This window comes from Puma concolor, chromosome C2 (genome assembly GCF_028749965.1).
Source record: "Puma concolor isolate L17-30 chromosome C2, mPumCon1.1.hap2, whole genome shotgun sequence".
Lineage (NCBI taxonomy): Eukaryota > Metazoa > Chordata > Mammalia > Carnivora > Felidae > Puma > Puma concolor.
The window spans coordinates 100,194,034-100,214,567 of record NC_141675.1 but is presented as its reverse complement, the minus strand read 5'-3'; the positions used below and the strand labels follow the sequence as shown (position 1 = coordinate 100,214,567).

Sequence of the window (20,534 nt, the reverse complement as noted above, 5' to 3'; positions counted from 1 at the left end):
CTAGCCACAGCAATCAGACAAGAAAAAGAAAGAAAAATGCATCCATATTGGTAAGGAAGAAGTAAAATTGTCACTATTTGTAGATGACATGATACCGTACATAGAAAAAACCCTAAGGACACCATCAAAGAATTACTAGAACTGGTCAATTAATTTTGTAAAGTTGCAAAATAAAAAAATTAATATACAAAAATTTGTTGCATTTCCATATCCTAATAATGAAGTAGCAGAAAGAGAAATTAAGAAAACAATCTCATTTACAATTGCACCAACAAAAATAAAATACCTAGCAAAACTTAACCAAAAAGTGAATACTTGTACTCTGAAAACTATAAAACATTGGTGACACAAATTGAAGAAGATACAAATAAATGGAAAAATAGTCCATGCTCATGGATTGGAAGAATTAGTATTGTTAAAAATATCCACACTATCTAAAGCAATCCACAAATCTAATACAATCCCTATCAAAATATGAAAAGCATTTTTCACGGAACTACAACAAATAATTCTAAAATTTGTATGGAATCACAAAAGACCCCAAATAGCTAAAGCAATCTTAAGAAAAAATAACAACACTGGAGGTATCACACTCCCAGATTTCATGATATACTACAAAGCTGTAGTAATCAAAACAGTATGGTACTAGCACAAAAACGGACATGTAGATCAATGGGCAGAATTGAAAACCCAGAAATAAACCCACACTTATAGAGTCAATCTATGATAAATGATGCAGGAATATACAATGGGGAAAAAGGTAGTCTCTTCAACAAATGATGCTGGAAAATTGGACAGCTACATGCAAAAGAATGAAACTAGACCACTTTCTTATACCATAGATAAAAATGAACTCAAAATGGATTAGAGACCTAAATGTGAGACCTTAAACCATAAAACTTCTAAAAGAAAACATAGGCAGGGGTGTCTGGGTGGCTCAGTTGGTTAAGTGTCCAACTCTTAGTTTTGGCTCAGATCATGATCTAACAGTTCATGAGTTTGAGCCCCACATGGGGCTCAGTGCTGACAGCATGGAGCCTGCTTGGGATTCTCTCTCCCCCTCTCTCTGCCCATCCCCTGCTTGTTCTCTCTCTCTCTCTCTCTCAAAAATAAATAAATAAACTTAAAAAACTTAAAAAAAATAAAGAAAATACAGGCAATAATTTCTTTGACATCAGCCATAGAAACATATTTCTAGATTTATCTCCTAAGGTAAGGGAAACAAGAGCAAAAATAAACTGTTGGAACTACACCAAAATAAAAAGCTTTTGCACAGCAAAGGAAACCAGCAACAAAACTGAAAGGCAATCCAGTGAATGGGAGAAGATATTTGTAAATGATATATGCAATAAGGAGTTAACATCCAAACTATATAAGGAACTTATACGACATGAAAAAAAATCCAATTAAAAAAAGGGCAGAGAACCTGAATAGACATTCTTCTAAAGGAAACATACATATGGCCAACAGACACACGAAAAGATTCTCAACATCACTAATGATCAGGGAAATACAAATCAAAACTACAATGCAATATCATCTTATGCCCATCAGAATGGCTAGTAACAGAAAGACAAGAAATAACAAGTGTTGGCAAGAATGTGGAGGAATAGGAACCCTTGTATACTGTTGGTAGAAACATAAATTGGTGCAACCACTATGGAAAACAGTATGGAGGCTCCTCAAAAAATTAACAATAGAATTAGCATATGACCCAATAATACCACTTATGAATATTTATCTGAAGAAAATGAAAACACTAATTTGAAAAGACCTATGCACCCCTATGTTTATTGCAGCATCATTTACAATCTTGATATGGAAGCAACCCAAATGTCCATCCACAGATGAATGGATAAATAGGTGGTATATACATACAATGAAATATTATTCATCCATAAAAAGCATGAGATCTTGCCATTTGGGACAACATGGATGGCCGTAGAGTATATTATGCTAAGTGAAATAAGTCAGAGAAAGACAAATACCATATGATTTCACTCGTATGTGGAATTTAAGAAACAAAACAAACAGAGAAACAAAAAAACAAAAAAAACCATACTCTTAAATACAGAGAACAAACTGGTGGTTGCCAGAGGTGGGGTGGGGAGATGGGTGAAATTGATAAAAGGATTAAGAGGTACAAACCTCTATTTAGAAAATAAGTAAGTCACATAAATGAAAAGTACAATATAGGGAATATAGTAAGATTGTAGTAATGCTGTTTAGTAACAAATGGTGACTACACCTATTGTGGTGAGCACTGAGTAATGTACAGATTTGATGAATCATTATATTGTTTACCTGAAACTCATATAACACTGAATGTTATACTTCAAAAACAAAAGGCACTTCTCCAGGCAGTCTTAGAAAACTTACCTGTATAATTACCACCTGTGAACCAAGAACATTGTAACAAAATAGAGGAGATTTTTTTTTACATTCTTAAGAACAAACCTTTCAAGCATGAAAGTAAAACTCAAAATCCAGCACTTCTGTGAATGGTGGACCACTGTGAAGCACCTGGAGGACTAAGAATTAAGCTTAAAAGAACAAATCTAAGCCAGCCTGATGACTGTAAGGCTCGCCTCTTTGAAGAACCCTTTTTACATACCAACATTTTCTTTTTAGTTTTACAAATACCACACATACCTAAATACTGGCCACAGGGAAGTGGGATATATGTTATTTCCAAAAAAACTTGAAATGTTAGTAATTTTTAATTTAGCCATGACAGTAATGACCATTTGTTGACTTTGACCATCACATTAACGTTGTGAGGCAGACTAGATATGTTTTATTGTTGTTAATTGGTATTAATACTCTTTTTTTTAAAAAGATTTTTTTTTAATTTTTTTACATTGATTTATTTTTGAGAAACAGAGTGAGACAAAGCGTGAGCAGGGGAGGGGCAGAGAGAGAAGGGGACAGAGAATCTGAAGCAGGCTCCAGGCTCTGAGCAAGCGGTTAGCACAGAGCCTGATGTGGGGCTTGAACTCACAAACTGTGAGGTCATGACCTGAGCCGAAGTCAGACGCTCAACCGACTGAGCCACCCAGGTGCCCCGGTATTAATACTCTTTTAACAGACAATATAACTGAGGCTTAGGGAGATTTACATGACTAGCAAAGTTTATGTGCCTATTAAGTGGCAGAGATGGAAACAGAACTCTGATCTTCTGACTTGTAGAATAGCGTGCTCTACATTAATTTACGCTGTTTTAATAAAATGGATTTCAGTGTAATGCAGTTCAGTTCAAGACATGATACATGTCCATCATCTCTAGCTAGACCATGAAATTTCAGGTTGGATGACTGGCAATTGTGCTCAAAAACCATTTCTCTATGATGATGGATCAGACATGATAGATGAAACAAGAATTATCTTAAAGGAACAGCTGGAAAAACAATCTAGACACAAGAGAGAAAGATGGCAGTGTAGGAGGTCGCTGGGCTCACTGCATCCTGATCACTTAGATTCCACCCACACTGGCCTAAATAACTCCAAAAACTGCCGGAAGAGTAGCAAAACGGACTCTCTGGAGCCAAGCGTAGACAAGAGACCCACGGAAGAGGGTAGGAATGGCGGAGAGGCGGTGCGTGCTATACAGACTGGCGGGAGGGAGCTGGGGTGGTGGAGGGGCAGCCCACAGGGCAAGGCAAGCCCCTGAAATCTGGCTTGCAAAGGCAGAGGGGCTGGACTGCCTGAGTTCTGACAGCCAGTGGGACTTAACACCTGGAATGTTAAAAGTCAACAGCTCTGCTCTTGGAGAGAATACTAGGAGGGAGAGTTGTTGAGTCCCAGAAGGAGAGAGCTCAGCAGGGGAACAAAGGCACTGGCAAGTACCATTTCCCTCTCCCATACGCCAGCTGAAATTCCAAAGGGAACCAGTTCCCAACACCGAACTTGCTTGCACTGCGCAAACACCCAACACTGTGCTTCTAAGGATTCATTCCTCCGATGGGCCTGCCCCCCTCCTTGTGCTGCAAGGCCTCTCCCGCAGGGACCACTGATGGCAAAGCTAGCTAAGACTGCCCCTCCCACCCCTGTGCACCTTGTGGATCCACCCCATCTAATACACCCTGTCCAGATCCCATCGAAGCAGCACCACAAGCCTGGCAGTGTGCAAGCAGCCCAAACAGGGGCCACACCACTCCACAGTGAGTCCTGCCCCTGGGAGAGGGGAAGAGAAGATACACACCAGTCTGACTGTGGCCCCACCCACCAACACAAGTTTCTCCGGACAGCACAGGGGAGGTGTCCTGCAGTTTAGAGCTACCACAGGGACTAGCCAAAATGATGAAACGGAAGAATTCTCCTCAAAAGAAACTCCAGGAGGTAACTAACGAATTAATCAAAACTGATTTAAGCAATATAATGGAAGAAGAATTTAGAATAATAGTCATAAAATTAATAGCTGCACTTAAAAAAAGCATAGAGGACAGCAGAGAATCTATTGCTACAGAAATCTAGGGAATTAAAAATAGTCATGAGATGCAATACTAAATGCTATAATGCTATAAATGCTAAGCAATGCTATAAATGAGGTGCAAAATAAAATGGAGGCGGCCATAGCACAGAATGAAGAGGGAGAGGAGAGAATAGGTGAATTAGAAGATAAAATTATGGAAAAAGAGGAAGCTGAGAAAAAGAGATATAAAAAAAATCCAGGCGTATGAAGGGAGACTTAGAGAAAGTGATCCAATCAAAGTGATCCAATCAAAGTGATACAGAACAATATCCGTATCATAGGAATTCCAAAGAAGAGAGAGAGAAAGGGGCTGAAGGTGTACTTGAACAAATCATAGCTGAGAACTTTCCTGATCTGGGGAAGGAAACAGGCATTGAAATCCGAGAGGCACAGAGAACTTTCTTCAGACGTAACTTGAATCGATCTTCTGTACTACATATCATAGTGAAACTGGCAAAATACAAGGATAAAGAGAGAACTCTCAAGGCAGCTTAGGGATAAACAGGCCCTAACATACAAAGGTACACACATACGGTTAGTAGCAGACCTATCTACTGAAACTTGGCAGGCCAGAAAACAATGGCAGGAAATCTTCAATGTGATGAACAGAAAAAAATATGCAGCCGAGAATCCTTTATCCAGCAAGTCTGTCATTCAGAATAGAAGGAGAGATAAAGGTTTTCCCAAACAAACAAAAACAGAAGGAATTCAGCACCACTAAACCAACCCTACAAGAAATCCTAAGGGGAACTCTGTGAGTGAAATGTTGCAAGGACCACAAAGTACCAGAGACATCACTACAAGCATGAAAACTTCAGACATCACAATGACTCTAAACCCATATCTTTCTGTAATAACACTGAATGTAAATGGACTAAATGCGCCAACCAAAAGACATAGGGTATCAGAATGGATAAAAAAACAAGACCCATCTATTTGTGGTCTACAAGAGACTCATTTTAGACCTGAGGACACCTTCACATTGAAAGTGAAGGGATGGAGAACTATCCATCATGCTACTGGAAGTCAAAAGAAAGCTGGAGTAGCCATACTTATATCAGACAAACTAGACTTTAAATTAAAGGCTGTAACAAGAGATGAAGAAGGGCATTATATAATAATTACATGGTCTATCCATCAGGAAGAGCTAACAATTATAAATGTCTATGTGCTGAATACAGAACCCCTAAATATATAAAACAATTAATCACAAACATAAGCAACCTTATTGATAAGAATGTGGTAATTGCAGGGGATTTTAATAATCCACTTACAACAATGGATAGATCATCTAGACACAGAATCAATAATGAAACAAGGGCCCTGAATGATACACTGGATCAGATGGATTTGACAGATATATTTAGAACTCCACATCCCAAAGCAAGAGAATATACTTTCTTCTCGAGTGCACATGGAACATTCTCCAAGATAGATCACATACTGGGTCACAAAACAGCCCTTCATAAGTATACAAGAATTGAGATCATAACATGCACAGTTTCAGACCACAACGCTATGAAACTTGAAATCAACCATAGGAAAAAGTCTGGAAAACCTTCAAAAGCATGGAGGTTAAAGAACACCCCACTAAAGAATGAATGGGTCAACCAGACAATTAGAGAAGAAATTTAAAAATATATGGAAACAAACGAAAATGAAAATACAACAATCCAAACGCTTTGGGATGCAGCAAAGGCAGTCCTGAGAGGAAAATACATTGCAATCCAGGCCTATCTCAAGAAACAAGAAAAATCCCAAATACAAAATCTAACAGCACACCTAAAGGAAATAGAAGCAGAACAGCAAAGACAGCCTAAACCCAGCAGAAGAAGAGCAATAATAAAGATCAGAGCAGAAATAAACAATATAGAATCTAAAACAACTGTAGAGCAGATCAACGAAACCAAGAGTTGGTTTTTGAAAAAATAAACAAAATTGATAAACCTCTAGCCAGTCTTCTCAAAAAGAAAAGGGAGAGGACCCAAATAGATAAAATCATGAATGAAAATGGAATGATTACAACCAATCCCTCAGAGATACAAGCAATTATCAGGGAATACTATGAAAAATTATATGCCAACAAACTGGACAACCTGGAAGAAATGGACAAATTCCTAAGCACCCACACGCTTCCAAAACTCAAACAGGAAGAAATAGAAAATATGAACACACCCATAACCAGCAAAGAAATTGAATCAGTTATCAAAAATCTCCCAACAAATAAGAGTCCAGGACCAGATGGCTCCCCTGGGGAATTCTACCAGAAATTTAAAGCAGAGATAATACCTATCCTTCAAATAGAAAAGGAAGGAAAACTTTCAGACTCATTCTATGAAGCCAGCATTACTTTGATTTCCAAACGAGACAGAGACCCAGCAAAAAAAGAGAACTACAGGCCAATATCCCTGATAAATATGGATGCAAAAATTGTCAACAAGATACTATCAAATACAATTCAACAGCATATAAAAAGAATTATTCACCATGATCAAGTGGGAGTCATTCCTGGGATGCAGGGCTGGTTCAACATTCACAAATCAATCAATGTGATACATCACGTTAATAAAAGAAAAGATAAGAACCATATGATCCTGGCAATCAATGCAGAAAACGCATTTGACAAAATTCAGCATTCTTTCTTAATAAAAACCCTAGAGGGGCGCCTGGGTGGCGCAGTCGGTTAAGCGTCCGACTTCAGCCAGGTCACGATCTCGCGGTCCGTGAGTTCGAGCCCCGCGTCAGGCTCTGGGCTGATGGCTCAGAGCCTGGAGCCTGTTTCCGATTCTGTGTCTCCCTCTCTCTCTGCCCCTCCCCCGTTCATGCTCTGTCTCTCTCTGTCCCAAAAATAAATAAATGTTGAAAAAAAAAAATTTTTTCAAAAAAATAAAAACCCTAGAGAAAGTCATGATAGAAGGAACATAATTACACATCATAAAAGCCATTTATGAAAAGCCCACAGCTAATATCATCCTCAATGGGGAAAAACTGAGAGCTTTCTCCCTGAGATCAGGAACACGACAGGGATGTATACTCTCACCGCTGTTGTTTAACATGGTGTTGAAAGTTCTACCATCAGCAATCAGAAAACAAAAGGAAATCAAAGGTATCAAAATTGGCAAAGATGAAGTCAAGCTTTCACTTTTTGCAGATGACATATTATACATGGAAAACATGATAGACTCCACCAAAAGTCTGCTAGAACTGTTATATGAATTCAGGAAAGTCGCAGGATACAAAATTAATGCACAGAAATCAGTTGCATTCTTATACACTAATAACGAAGCAACAGAAAGACAAATAAAGAAACTGATCCCATTCACAATTGCACCAAGAAGCATAAAATATCTAGGAATAAACCTAACCAAAGATGTAAAAGATCTGTATACTGAAAACTATTGAAAGCTTATGAAGGAAATTGAAGAAGATACAAAGAAATGGAAAAACATTCTGTGCTCATGGATTGGAAGAATAAATATTGTTAAAATGTCAATACTACCCAAAGCTATCTATACATTCAATGCAATCCCAATCAAAATTGTACCAGCATTCTTCTCAAAGCTAGAACAAGCTATCCTAAAATTTGTGTGGAACCACAAAAGACCCCGAATAGCCAAAGTAATATTGAAGAAGACGACCAATGTGGGAAGCATCACAATCCCAGACTTTAGCCTGTACTACAAAGCTGTAATCATCAACACAGCATGGTATTGGCACAAAAACAGACACATAGACCAATGGAATAGAATAGACTCCAGAATTGAACCCACAAAAGTATGGCCAACTAATCTTTGACAAAGCAGGAAGAATATTCAATGGAAAAAAGACAGTCTCTTTAACAAAGGGTGCTGGGAAAAATGGACAGCAACATGCAGAAGAATGAAACTAGACCACTTTCTTACACCATTCACAAAAATAAACTCAAAATGGATGAAGGGCCTGAATGTGAGATAGGAAACCATCAAAACCCTAAAAGAAAAAGTAGGAAAAAACTCTCTGACCTCAGCCACAGCAATTTCTTACTTGACACATCCCCAAAGGCAAGGGAATTGAAAGCAAAAATGAACTATTGGGACCTCATGAAAATAAAAAGCTTCTGCACTGCAAAGGAAACAGTCAACAAAGCTAAAAGGCAACTGACAGAATGGGAAAAGATACTTGCAAATGACATATCGGACAAAGGGCTAGTATCCAAAATCTATAAAGAGCTCACCAAACTCCACACCCGAAAAACAAATAATCCAGTGAAGAATCCAGTGAAGAAGAAATGGGCAGAAGACTTGAATAGGCACATCTCTAAGGAGACATCCAGATGGCCAATACGCACATGAAAAGATGCTCAACATCACTCCTCATTAGGGAAATACAAATCAAAACCACACTCAGATATCACCTCACGCCAGTCAGAGTGGCCAAAATGAACAAATCAGGAGACTATAGATGCTGGAGAGGATGTGGAGAAACGGGAACCCTCTTGCACTGTTGGTGGGAATGCAAATTGGTGCAGTCACTCTGGAAAACAGTGTGGAGGTTCCTCAAAAAATTAAAAATAGACCTACCCTATGACCCAGCAGTAGCACTGCTAGGAATTTACCCAAGGGATACAGGAGTACTGATGCATAGGGGCACTTGTACCCCATGTTTATAGCAGCACTCTCAACAATAGCCAAATTATGGAAAGAGCCTAAATGTCCATCAACTGATGAATGGTTAAAGAAGTTGTGATTTATATATACGATGGAATACTATGTGGCAATGAGAAAGAATGAAATATGGCCTTTTGTAGCAACGTGGATGGAACTGGAGAGTGTTATGCTACATGAAATAAGTCATAGAGAAAGACAGATACCATATGTTTTCACTCTTATGTGGATCCTGAGAAACTTACCAGAAGACCATGGGGGAGGGGAAGGGGAAAAAAAAGTTACAGAGAGGGAAGGAAGCAAACCATGAGAGACTCTTAAAAACTGAGAATAAACTGAGGGTTGATGGGGGGTGGGAAGGAGGGGAAAGTGGGTGATGGGTATTGAGGAGGGCACCTGTTGGGATGAGTACTGGGTGTTATATGGAAACCAATTTGATAATAAATTTCATGTAAAAAAAAAAAGAGAAACAATCTAAATGGTCACTAAGAAAATGTTCAAAATGTCTGTTTAAACAGAAAGGTATAGTTATGAGCTATGAACATTTATTTATGGATATTATTTGCCATACCAGGATCCTCCTACTTCTGGCACATATAGAATTTTTGGTGAAACTGAAAGACTTTTTTTTTCCTGAAGACACTTTACTGCCACTTGCTAGAAAATTATAAAATATTCTAATATGTTAGATCCGTGGTATGACTGGCACTTTCTCCAATGGGATGCCTTGTAGTGTCCAAACTGCATGGCCATAGTAGGTGGCCATGTACCACATTCTCCTCAAAATGGTAGCTCAGATACTTTCTGAGTCTCTAAATGTGAAAAGTCACTTTTCAGTCCAAATTAAGGAATTACTATGACAGAGAGAGGAGACTTTAGTAAAAAAGGGGGGGTGAGAAATCAGGATAATTGGAAGCAGTTTGGCAGAATGTAGATAAAAATTTTAAAAAGGAATATGTTAATAGGTTATTATAGAGACACTTAAAAAATTTATAAGTCCTGGGAAAAAAAAGTCAAACAATGGCCTTTTCCCCTAAGTCTTTGGAAGTCTACAGCAGCCAAGGACATGTTTGAATTTCAGAAATTCAAAGTCTCTAAAATATAGAGCTTTAACCCATGAAACATATTGAGTCAAGTAATTAACTTGAAGGCTGGTTCTGCCATTTTAACTAAATAATCACAGATAAATCCCTTGTCCTCTCTGGGCCTCAGTTTCCTCATTTGTAAAAAGGGGGCATTATTCTAAATAATCATGAAGATCTTCTAAGTTTCTATGACTATATATTCCTATAGACTATCTAGTGAAACAAGTGGTTTCAGCACAGAATACCACTAAAAACTCAAGGGTGCCTCTCATTGTCATGTAAGCAATGAGTAATAAGTACCATGGAGTCTAGATGTCCCAGCTCCTCTTCCTTCTTGGCAGCATTTACTCTCATGTGCTCAGGTATTTTGTAGTCTGGGGCTGTCTTCAGATTGAAGTCTCCCATATACAACTGGGCCTCTTTGATGGCTTGAACATCTTTGGGATCTTCATAGTCATCCTGAGGTTTACTCTTGTACCTATCAGAAAATAAGGCAACCCAGCCACAAACTTAACAATAAAATTCAGTTTGTCCACTATATGTATATAATCAAATTCAGGCATCAAGCAAAAGTATAATTCTGAGTGTGTGGTACTACCTTTGTCCATAGCACCCAAGCATTTTTTTTAAGTTAATGACTACAGACCTTCCACAGCTTACAATGGGGTTATGTAGCAATAAACTCATAGTTGAAAATACCATAAATTGAAAATGTATTCAATATACCTAACCTACCTAACATTATAGTCTAGCCTAGCCCACCTTAAACATTAGCCTACAGTTGGGAAAAATTATCAAATACAAAGTCCATTTTATAATAATGTGTTGAATATCTCATGTAATTTATTGACTACTGTACTGAAAGTGAAAAACAGAATGGTTTTAAATGTACTGATTGCTTATCCTCATGACCGTGTGGTTGACTTAGAGCCGTGGCTCACTGCTTCTGACCAGTATCATACTGCATACATCACTAGCCCGGGAAAATATCAAAATTCAAAGTATAGTTTCTACTGAATGCATATCACTTTCACACCATTGTAAAGCCAAAAAATCATGAGGCAAACAATCAAAACTTGGGGATGATCTGTATTCTTAAGGCACCCCAAACAAAGTAACAATGAAATAAATAAAAACCAATTACCAATTGGTGCTGAAATAATCTGAATTATTCTTAGGCTTTGGTTCAATTCTAAGTGATCTATATCAACATGGTTATTTATTCCCTCAATAGACATTAAACCATAGAGATGGAGTGGGTGTATTTTAATCACTAAAAGTTAATGTACCTTTTAAAAAATAACCTAAGTGATTGTCATTACATTTTCAAAAAGAGAATCTAATTAAAAATGATATAATGAGCATATATACTTGCCTCTCTCTCCCCCCCCCCCAGTTCCATGAAAATGATGGGTAGAGGTATTAAAGGGAATAAATCAGTAAGGCTGAGAATAAGATAGAAAGCCATGAATAAACCAATGATAGTAATTTTAAAGTAATTTTAAAGACCAGAGAAAACAGTGGCCCAGAATATCCCTAAGGTAAGGTTATAAAAAGGATTTGATATGACCTTATTAGTAGATCATAGCCTCCTAGGAGGCCCCAAGCACAGAGCGGGCAGGTATGGAGCAGGTAATAGAATATTAGACATTACTTAGCAAAATTAATTAAAGGATTGAAAAGGAATTCCTGAACCAATTTAATCTTCTTCTCACTTTTCTCATTTCCACACATAAAAAGGAGTAGCAACTTTTACAACTCAATTAAAACTGGAAGAATGAGGGGTGCCTGGGTGGCTCAGATGGTTAAGTGACCGAAACTTTGTTTTGGCTCAGGTCATGATCTCACAGTGTGTGAGATCAAGCCCTGCAAGGGCTCCAAGCTGACAGTGTGATAACTGCTTGGGATTCTCTCTCTCACTCTCTCTCTTTTCTTCCCTGCTTCCCAAGATAAATTAAAAAAAAAATGCATTTGTTTTTAAACTGAAGAACAAATCTCTATAGAAACTGACCTCCCTGCTTGGAAACTGCTAGTGCACCTAGGATAGGGGTTGGCACACCATTGTAGGGATCTTTATTGGAAGACCCCAACCTACATAATTCTTTAAAGTGAAGTCTGCCAGTCAACATGAACATGTACACAGAGCTTGCAGTCAGCCCTTAGGAAAACAAACATATACAATAACAGAGAAAACACATGTTATCTAAAGTATTAATTGACAATTGTTCCTTTGTGTAAAATAGTACTAAAAGGAAGGATTAAAATTTTTAAAAGGAAAGAAAGAGAGGTAGAAGGAAATAAAAAGCAAGGAAATGAGGGAAGAAGGAAAGGAAAGGAAAGGAAAGGAAAGGAAAGGAAAGGAAAGGAAAGGAAAGGAAAGGAAAGGAAAGGAAAGGAAAGGAAAGGAAAGGAAAGGAAAGGAAAAAAGAAAAGAACAACCAGATACTTCTACTTTGGCTGTGTGTGAGGGAAACATGGCCTATTTATTATTCTCATGCTATAAATTATTATTATTCTCATGCTATAAATAACTAGAAAACTGAACAAAAATTATGGAACTATGACATTGAAGGATAGGCAGCACAGGACTACATGCAAAAAGTGAAACAAAATAGCCAATCCTTACTGTCTCTATTTCTGCATGGAGGAAATTAGCAAACTATGGAATAGTGTTGAGATCCCAAATATTAGTCCAGTAATCTCACTGATTAAGGATACAAAGTTCAGAGTTCAGAGAGGCCAGAGTGGTTAGAATTTTGTGGAAAAAATGTTAGAGCTACAAACAAAATAATGCCTTCAGAAATTCACATAGAGTTCTCTTGAGTTTTTGGCCAAGTATTAACCTATACATGTGTAATGTAAAATATCATAAAGATAAGTAAAGAACATCTAGGGAAAGTACAATTACTGGGAAATTATAAGACAAATAATTCTCATAATTTACACATTGCTGGAAATCACTCATGAATTCATCAGCTGGAGAGACCTTGTAAGGTAGGGAACATTCAGTAGAGATCCTTTAAAAAGTCATGCCTTCAAAGTGGGAAAAATAAAACATCTAGACACTCATCAATCACTCTGTCCTCATTGCCATTTATATACAACTACACCAAGGAACACAAAAATATACATTCTTTCTCAAGCACACATGGAATTTTCATGAAGACAGACTTTATGCAGGCCCATACAACTCCCAGTAAATTTATAAGAATTTAAATCATGCAAACTATTTTCTGTGACCACAAAAAAATTATATTGGAGGGGCGCCTGGGTGGCGCAGTCGGTTAAGTGTCCGACTTCAGCCAGGTCACGATCTCGTGGTCCGTGAGTTCGAGCCCCGCATCGGGCTCTGGGCTGATGGCTCGGAGCCTGGAGCCTGTTTCCGATTCTGTGTCTCCCTCTCTCTCTGCCCCTCCCCCGTTCATGCTCTGTCTCTCTCTGTCCCAAAAATAAATAAAAACGTTGAAAAAAAAAAAAGATTAAAAAAAAATTATATTGGAAATAAAAAATATTTCTTTAAACCTCTGAATATTTGGAAATTAAACAGCATACTTAAAAACAAACCACAGCCAACAAGAAATCACAAGAGATATTAGAAAATATTTTGGGAGGAATAGAGATCCTAGGAAGATGGCGGCATAGGAGGATGCTGGGCTCATGGCGCATCCTGCTGATCACTTAGATTCCACCTACACCTGCCTAAATAACCCAGAAAACCACCAGAAGACTAGCAGAATGGAGACTCCAGAGCCAAGCACAGACGAGAGGCCCACGGAAGAGGGTAGGAAGGGCGGAGAGGCCATGCGCACTGCACGGACTGGCGGGAGGGAGCCGGTGGAGGGGCGGCCTGCCAGCCAAGCAGAGCCCCCGAGTCTGGCTTGCAAAAGCAGAGGGGCCAGATGGAGTGTGTTCGGACAGCAAGTGGGACTTAACATCTGGAAGGTTATAAGTTAACAGCTCTGCTCAGAGAGTGGGAGGGCTGGAGGACAATGGGAGGGAGAGTTGTTGAGCCCCGGACAATAGAGCACAGCTTTGCAGGGAACAAAGGCACTCACCAGCGCCATCTCCCACGCCCATCCCCCAGCCAAAATCCCAAAGGGAACCAGTTCCTGTCAGGGAACTTGCTTGCACCATGCAAACACCCAACGCCGTGCTTCTGCGGATCCATCCCTCCGGCGGGTCTGACTCCCTCCCAGTGCCGCAGGGCCCCTCCCGAAGCAGATCTCTGAAGGAAAAGCGCTCTGAGACTGCCCCTCCCACCCCTGTGCACCTTGCCGATCCACCCCAGCTAATACGCCAGATCCCCAGCACCACAAGTCTGGCAGTGTGCAAGTAGCCCAGATGGTCCACACCACCCCACAGTGAATCCTGCCCCTAGGAGAAGGGAAGAGAAGGCACACACCAGTGTGACTGTGGCCCCAGCAGTGGGCTGGGGGCAGACATCAGGTCTGACTGTGTCCTGCCCACCAACGCAAGTTATTCAAGACAGCACAGGGGAAGTGCCCTGTAGTTCTGCACCACTCCAGGGACTATCCAAAATGACAAAACGGAAGAATTCCCCTCAAAAAAACCTCCAGGAAATAACAGCTAATGAACTGATCAAAAATGATTTAAACAATATAACAGAAATTGAATTTAGAATTATAGTTATAAAATTAATCGCTGGCCTTGAAAACAGTATAAAGGACAGCAGAGAATCTCTTACTACAGAGATCAAGGGACTAAGGAACATCCAGGAAGAGCTAAAAAATGCTATCAATGAGCTGCAAAATAAAATGGAGACAACCACGGCTTGGATTGAAGAGGCAGAGGAGAGAATAGGTGAACTAGAAGATAAAATTATGGAAAAAGAAGAAGCTGAGAAAAAGAGAGATAAAAAATCCAGGAGTATGAGGTGAAAATTAGAGAACTAAGTGATGCACTAAAGAGAAATAATCTATGCATACTTGGTATTCCAGAGGAGGAAGAGAGAGGGAAAGGTGTTGAAGGTGTACTTGAAGAAATCATAGCTGAGAACTTCCCTGATCTGGGGAAGGAAAAAGGCATTGAAATCCAAGAGGCACAGAGAACTCCCTTCAGACGTAACTTGAATCAATCTTCTGCATGACATGTCACAGTGAAACTGGCAAAATACAAGGATAAAGAGAAAATTCTGAAAGCAGCTAGAGATAAACGTGCTCTAACATATAAAGGGAGACCTATAAGACTCGTGACTGATCTCTCTACTGAAACTTGGCAGGTCAGAAAGGAATGGCAGGAGATCTTCAATGTGATGAAAAGAAAAAATATGCAACCGAGAATCCTTTATCCAGCAAGTCTGTCATTCAGAATAGAAGGAGTGATAAAGGTCTTCCCAAACAAAAACTGAAGGAATTCATCACCACTAAACCAGCCATACAAGAGATCCTAAGGGGGATCCTGTGAGACAAAGTACCAGAGATATCACTACAAGCATGAAACCTTCAGACATCACAATGACTCTAAACCCATATCTTTCTGTAATAACACTGAATGTAAATGGACTAAAAGCGCTAACCAAAAGACATAGGGTATCAGAATGGATAAAAAAACAAGACCCATCTATTTGCTGTCTACAAGAGACTCATTTTAGACCAGAGGACACCTTCAGATTGAGAGTGAAGGGATGGAGAACTATTTATCATGCCACTGGAAGTCAAAAGAAAGCTGGAGTAGCCATACTTATATCAGACAAACTGGACTTTAAATTAAAGGCTGTAACAAGAGATGAAGAAGGGTGTTATATAATAATCACAGGGTCTATCCATCAGGAAGAGCTAACAATTATAAATGTCTATGCGCCGAATATGGGAGCCCCCAAATATATAAAACAATTACTCACAAACATAAGCAACCTTATTGATAAGAATGTGGTAATTGCAGGGGACTTTAACACTCCACTTACAGAAATGGATAGATCATCTAGACACACGGTCAATAAAGAAACAAGGGCCCTGAATGATACATTGGATCAGATGGACCTGACAGATATATTGAGAACTCTGCATCCCAAAGCAACAGAATATACTTTCTTCTCGAGTGCATGTGGAACATTCTCCAAGATAGATCACAAACTGGGTCACAAAACAGCACTTCATAAGTATACAAGAATTGAGATCATACCATGCATACTTTCAGACCACAATGCTATGAAGCTTGAAATTAACCACAGGGAAAAGTCTGGAAAAACTCCAAAAGCATGGAAGTTAAAGAACACCCTACTAAAGAATGAATGGCTCAACCAGGTAATTAGAGAAGAAATTAAAAAATATATGGAAACAAACGAAAATGAAAATACAACAATCCAAACGCTTTGGGATGCAGCAAAGGCAGTCCTGAGAGGAAAATACATTGCAATCCAGGCCTATCTCAAGAAACAAGAAAAATCCCAAATACAAAATCTAACAGCACACCTAAAGGAAATAGAAGCAGAACAGCAAAGACAACCTAAACCCAGCAGAAGAGAAATAATAAAGATCAGAGCAGAAATAAACAATATAGAATCTAAAAAAAAGTGTAGAGCAGATCAACGAAACCAAGAGTTGGTTTTTTGAAAAAATAAACAAAATTGATAAACCTCTAGCCAGGCTTCTCAAAAAAAAAAAAAAAAAAAAAAGGGAGAGGACCCAAATAGATAAAATCATGAATGAAAATGGAATGATTACAACCAATCCCTCAGAGCTACAAGCAATTATCAGGGAATACTATGAAAAATTATATGCCAACAAACTGGACAACTTGGAAGAAATGGACAAATTCCTAAGCACCCACACACTTCCAAAACTCAATCAGGAGGAAATAGAAAGCCTGAACAGACCTATAACCAGTGAAGAAATTCAATCAGTCATCAAAAATCTCCCAACAAATAAGAGTCCAGGACCAGATGGCTTCCCAGGGGAGTTCTACCAGACGTTTAAAGCAGAGATAATACCTATCCTTCTCAAGCTATTCCAAAAAATAGAAAGGGAAGGAAAACTTCCAGACTCATTCTATGAAGCCAGTATTACTTTGATGCCTAAACCAGACAGAGACCCAGTAAAAAAAGAGAACTACAGGCCAATATCCCTGATGAATATGAATGCATAAATTCTCAGTAAGATACTAGCAAATCATTTTTCAACAGCATATAAAAAGAATTATTCACCATGATCAAGTGGGATTCATTCCTGGGATACAGGGCTGGTTCAACATTCACAAATCAATCAACGTGATACATCACAAATAAAAGAAAAGATAAGAACCATATGATCCTGTCAATCGATGCAGAAAAGGCATTTGACAAAATTCAGCACCGTTTCTTAATAAAAACCCTCGAGAAAGTCGGGATAGAAGGAACATAATTACACATCATAAAAGCCATTTATGAAAAGCCCACTTAACATCATCCTCAATGGGAAAAACTGAGAGCTTTTTCCCTGAGATCAGGAACACGACAGGGATGTATACTCTCACCACTGTTGTTTAACATAGTGTTGGAAGTGCTAGCATCAGCAATCAGACAACAAAAGGAAATAAAAGGCATCAAAATTGGCAAAGGTGAAGTCAAGCTTTCACTTTTTGCAGATGACATGATATTATACATGGAAAATCCGATAGACTCCACCAGAAGTCTGCTAGAACTGATACATGAATTTAGCAAAGTTGCAGGATACAAAATCAATGTACAGAAATCAGTTGCATTCTTATAGACTAATAATGAAGCAACAGAAAGACAAATAAAGAAACTGATCCCATTCACAATTGCACCAAGAAGCACAAAATACCTAGGAATAAACCTAACCAAAGATGTAAAAGATCTGTATGCTGAAAACTATAGAAAGCTTATGAAGAAAGTTGAAGAACATATAAAGAAATGGAAAAACATTCCATGCTCATGGATTGGAAGAATAAATATTGTCAAAATGTCAATACTACCCAAGCCTATCTACACATTCAATGCAATCCCAATCAAAATTGTACCAGCATTCTTCTCGAAACTAGAACAAGCAATCCTAAAATTCATATGGAACCACAAAAGGCCCCGAATAGTCAAAGTAATTTTGAAGAAGAAGACCAAAGCAGGAGGCATCACAATCCCAGACTTTAGCCTGTACTACAAAGCTGTAATCATCAACACAGCATGGTATTGGCACAAAAACAGACACATAGACCAATGGAATAGAATAGAAACCCCAGAACTAGACCCACAAACGTATGGCCAACTCATCTTTGACAAAGCAGGAAAGAACATCCAATGGAAAAAAGACAGACTCTTTAACAAAGGGTGCTGGGAGAACTGGACAGCAACATGCAGAAGATTGAAACTAGACCACTTTCTCACAGCATTCACAAAAATAAACTCAAAATGGATAAAGGACCTGAATGTGAGATAGGAAACCATCAAAACCCTAGAGAAGAAAGCAGGAAAAGACCTCTCTGACCTCAGCCGTAGCAATTTCTTACTTGACACATCCCCAAAGGCAAGGGAATTAAAAGCAAAAATGAATTACTGGGACCTTATGAAGGTAAAAAGCTTCTGCACAGCAAAGGAAACAACCAATAAAACTAAAAGGCAACCAACGGAATAGGAAAAGATATTTGTAAATGATATATCGGACAAAGGGCTAGTATCCAAAATCTATAAAGAACTCACCAAACTCCACACCCGAAAAACAAATAACCCAGTGAAGAAATGGGCAGAAAACATGAATAGACACCTCTCTAAAGAAGACATCTGGATGGTCAACAGGCACATGAAAAGATGCTTAACGTCGCTCCTTATCAGGGAAATACAAATCAAAACCACACTCAGATATCACCTCACGCCAGTCAGAGTGGCCAAAATGAACAAATCAGGAGACTATAGATGCTGGAGAGGATGTGGAGAAACGGGAACCCTCTTGCACTGTTGGTGGGAATGCAAATTGGTGCAGTCACTCTGGAAAACAGTGTGGAGGTTCCTCAGAAAATTAAAAATAGACCTACCCTATGACCCAGCAATAGCACTGCTAGGAATTTATCCAAGGGATACAGGAGTACTGATGCATAGGGGCACTTGTACCCCAATGTTTATAGCAGCACTCTCAACAATAGCCAAATTATGGAAAGAGCCTAAATGTCCATCAACTGATGAATGGATAAAGAAATTGTGGTTTATATACACAATGGAGTACTACATGGCAATGAGAAAGAATGAAATATGGCTCTTTGTAGCAACATGGATGGAACTGGAGAGTGTGATGCTAAGTGAAATAAGCCATACAGAGAAAGACAGATACCGTATGTTTTCACTCTTAGGTGGATCCTGAGAAACTTAACAGAAACCCATGGGGGAGGGGAAGGAAAAAAAAAAAAAAGGAGGTTAGAGTGGGAGAGAGCCAAAGCATAAGAGACTCTTAAAAACTGAGAACAAACTGAGGGTTGATGGGGGGTGGGAGGGAGGGGAGGGTGGGTGATGGGTATTGAGGAGGGCACCTTTTGGGATGAGCACTGGGTGTTGTATGGAAACCAATTTGACAATAGGCTTCATATATATATATAAAAAAGAAAATATTTTGGAATGAATAATGGTAAAGATACATCAGAACTTGTGAAATGTAGCTCAGTGTTTCATTTATACTTTAAATTTATACTTCCATTTATACTGTAAATGCTCATAATTATAAAAGAATTAAAGTATAAGATCAAAGCTTATAGCCTAAATTTTAAGAAGAATTAACTAAGCCCAAATTAATTAGAATAAAGAAAATGACATGGAAAGCTGACAAGCAATAGTTCTAAAAATCTATGACCAAAAGTTAGCTCCTTGAAAGGATTAATAAAATTGATAAATCTTTGGCTGGAATGACCAAGAAAAAGACAATACAAATTCATGAAATCAAGAATAAAACAGGGGACAACAGATACTAAAGAAACTAAAATAATAAGGCAACAGTATGAATTATTTTATGCCAAAAAATTTGATAACCTGGATGAAATTCACAAATTCCTTGAAAGACACAAATTACCTAAAGTGATCCAAGAGGAAATCCAAAATCTGAATAGCACTATAACAATGAAAAATTGGAATTTGCATTTATGAACTTCTCTCAAAGAATATTCCATGTCTAGATGCCTTCACTGATAAACTCTATCAAATATTTAAGAAATCAATCATATTAAGCCTACACAAAGTCTTCCAGAAAATAGAAGGAAAACTTCTCATCTCTGTATGAAACCAGTATTATCCTGATAACAAACCAGAAAAGATATTACAAAACAATGAAACTAGAGACCAATATTCTTCATTTAAAAAGACACAAAAGCCCTTTAAAAATGCCAGCAAATCAAATGCATTTT

General features: G+C 38.5%; 1 protein-coding gene across 3 annotated transcripts in view; it reads right to left on the bottom strand.

Annotated features, from left to right (window-relative positions):
- Nucleotides 1-20,534, bottom strand: part of CFAP44 (cilia and flagella associated protein 44) — a 151,481-nt gene that overhangs the window by 29,924 nt on the left and 101,023 nt on the right. For all 3 annotated transcript variants that reach the window (XM_086675417.1, XM_086675416.1, XM_086675418.1), the window contains one exon: nucleotides 10,500-10,677. In XM_086675417.1, the coding sequence (XP_086531543.1) occupies nucleotides 10,500-10,677 (178 nt within the window). The remainder of the gene's footprint in view (nucleotides 1-10,499; nucleotides 10,678-20,534) is intronic.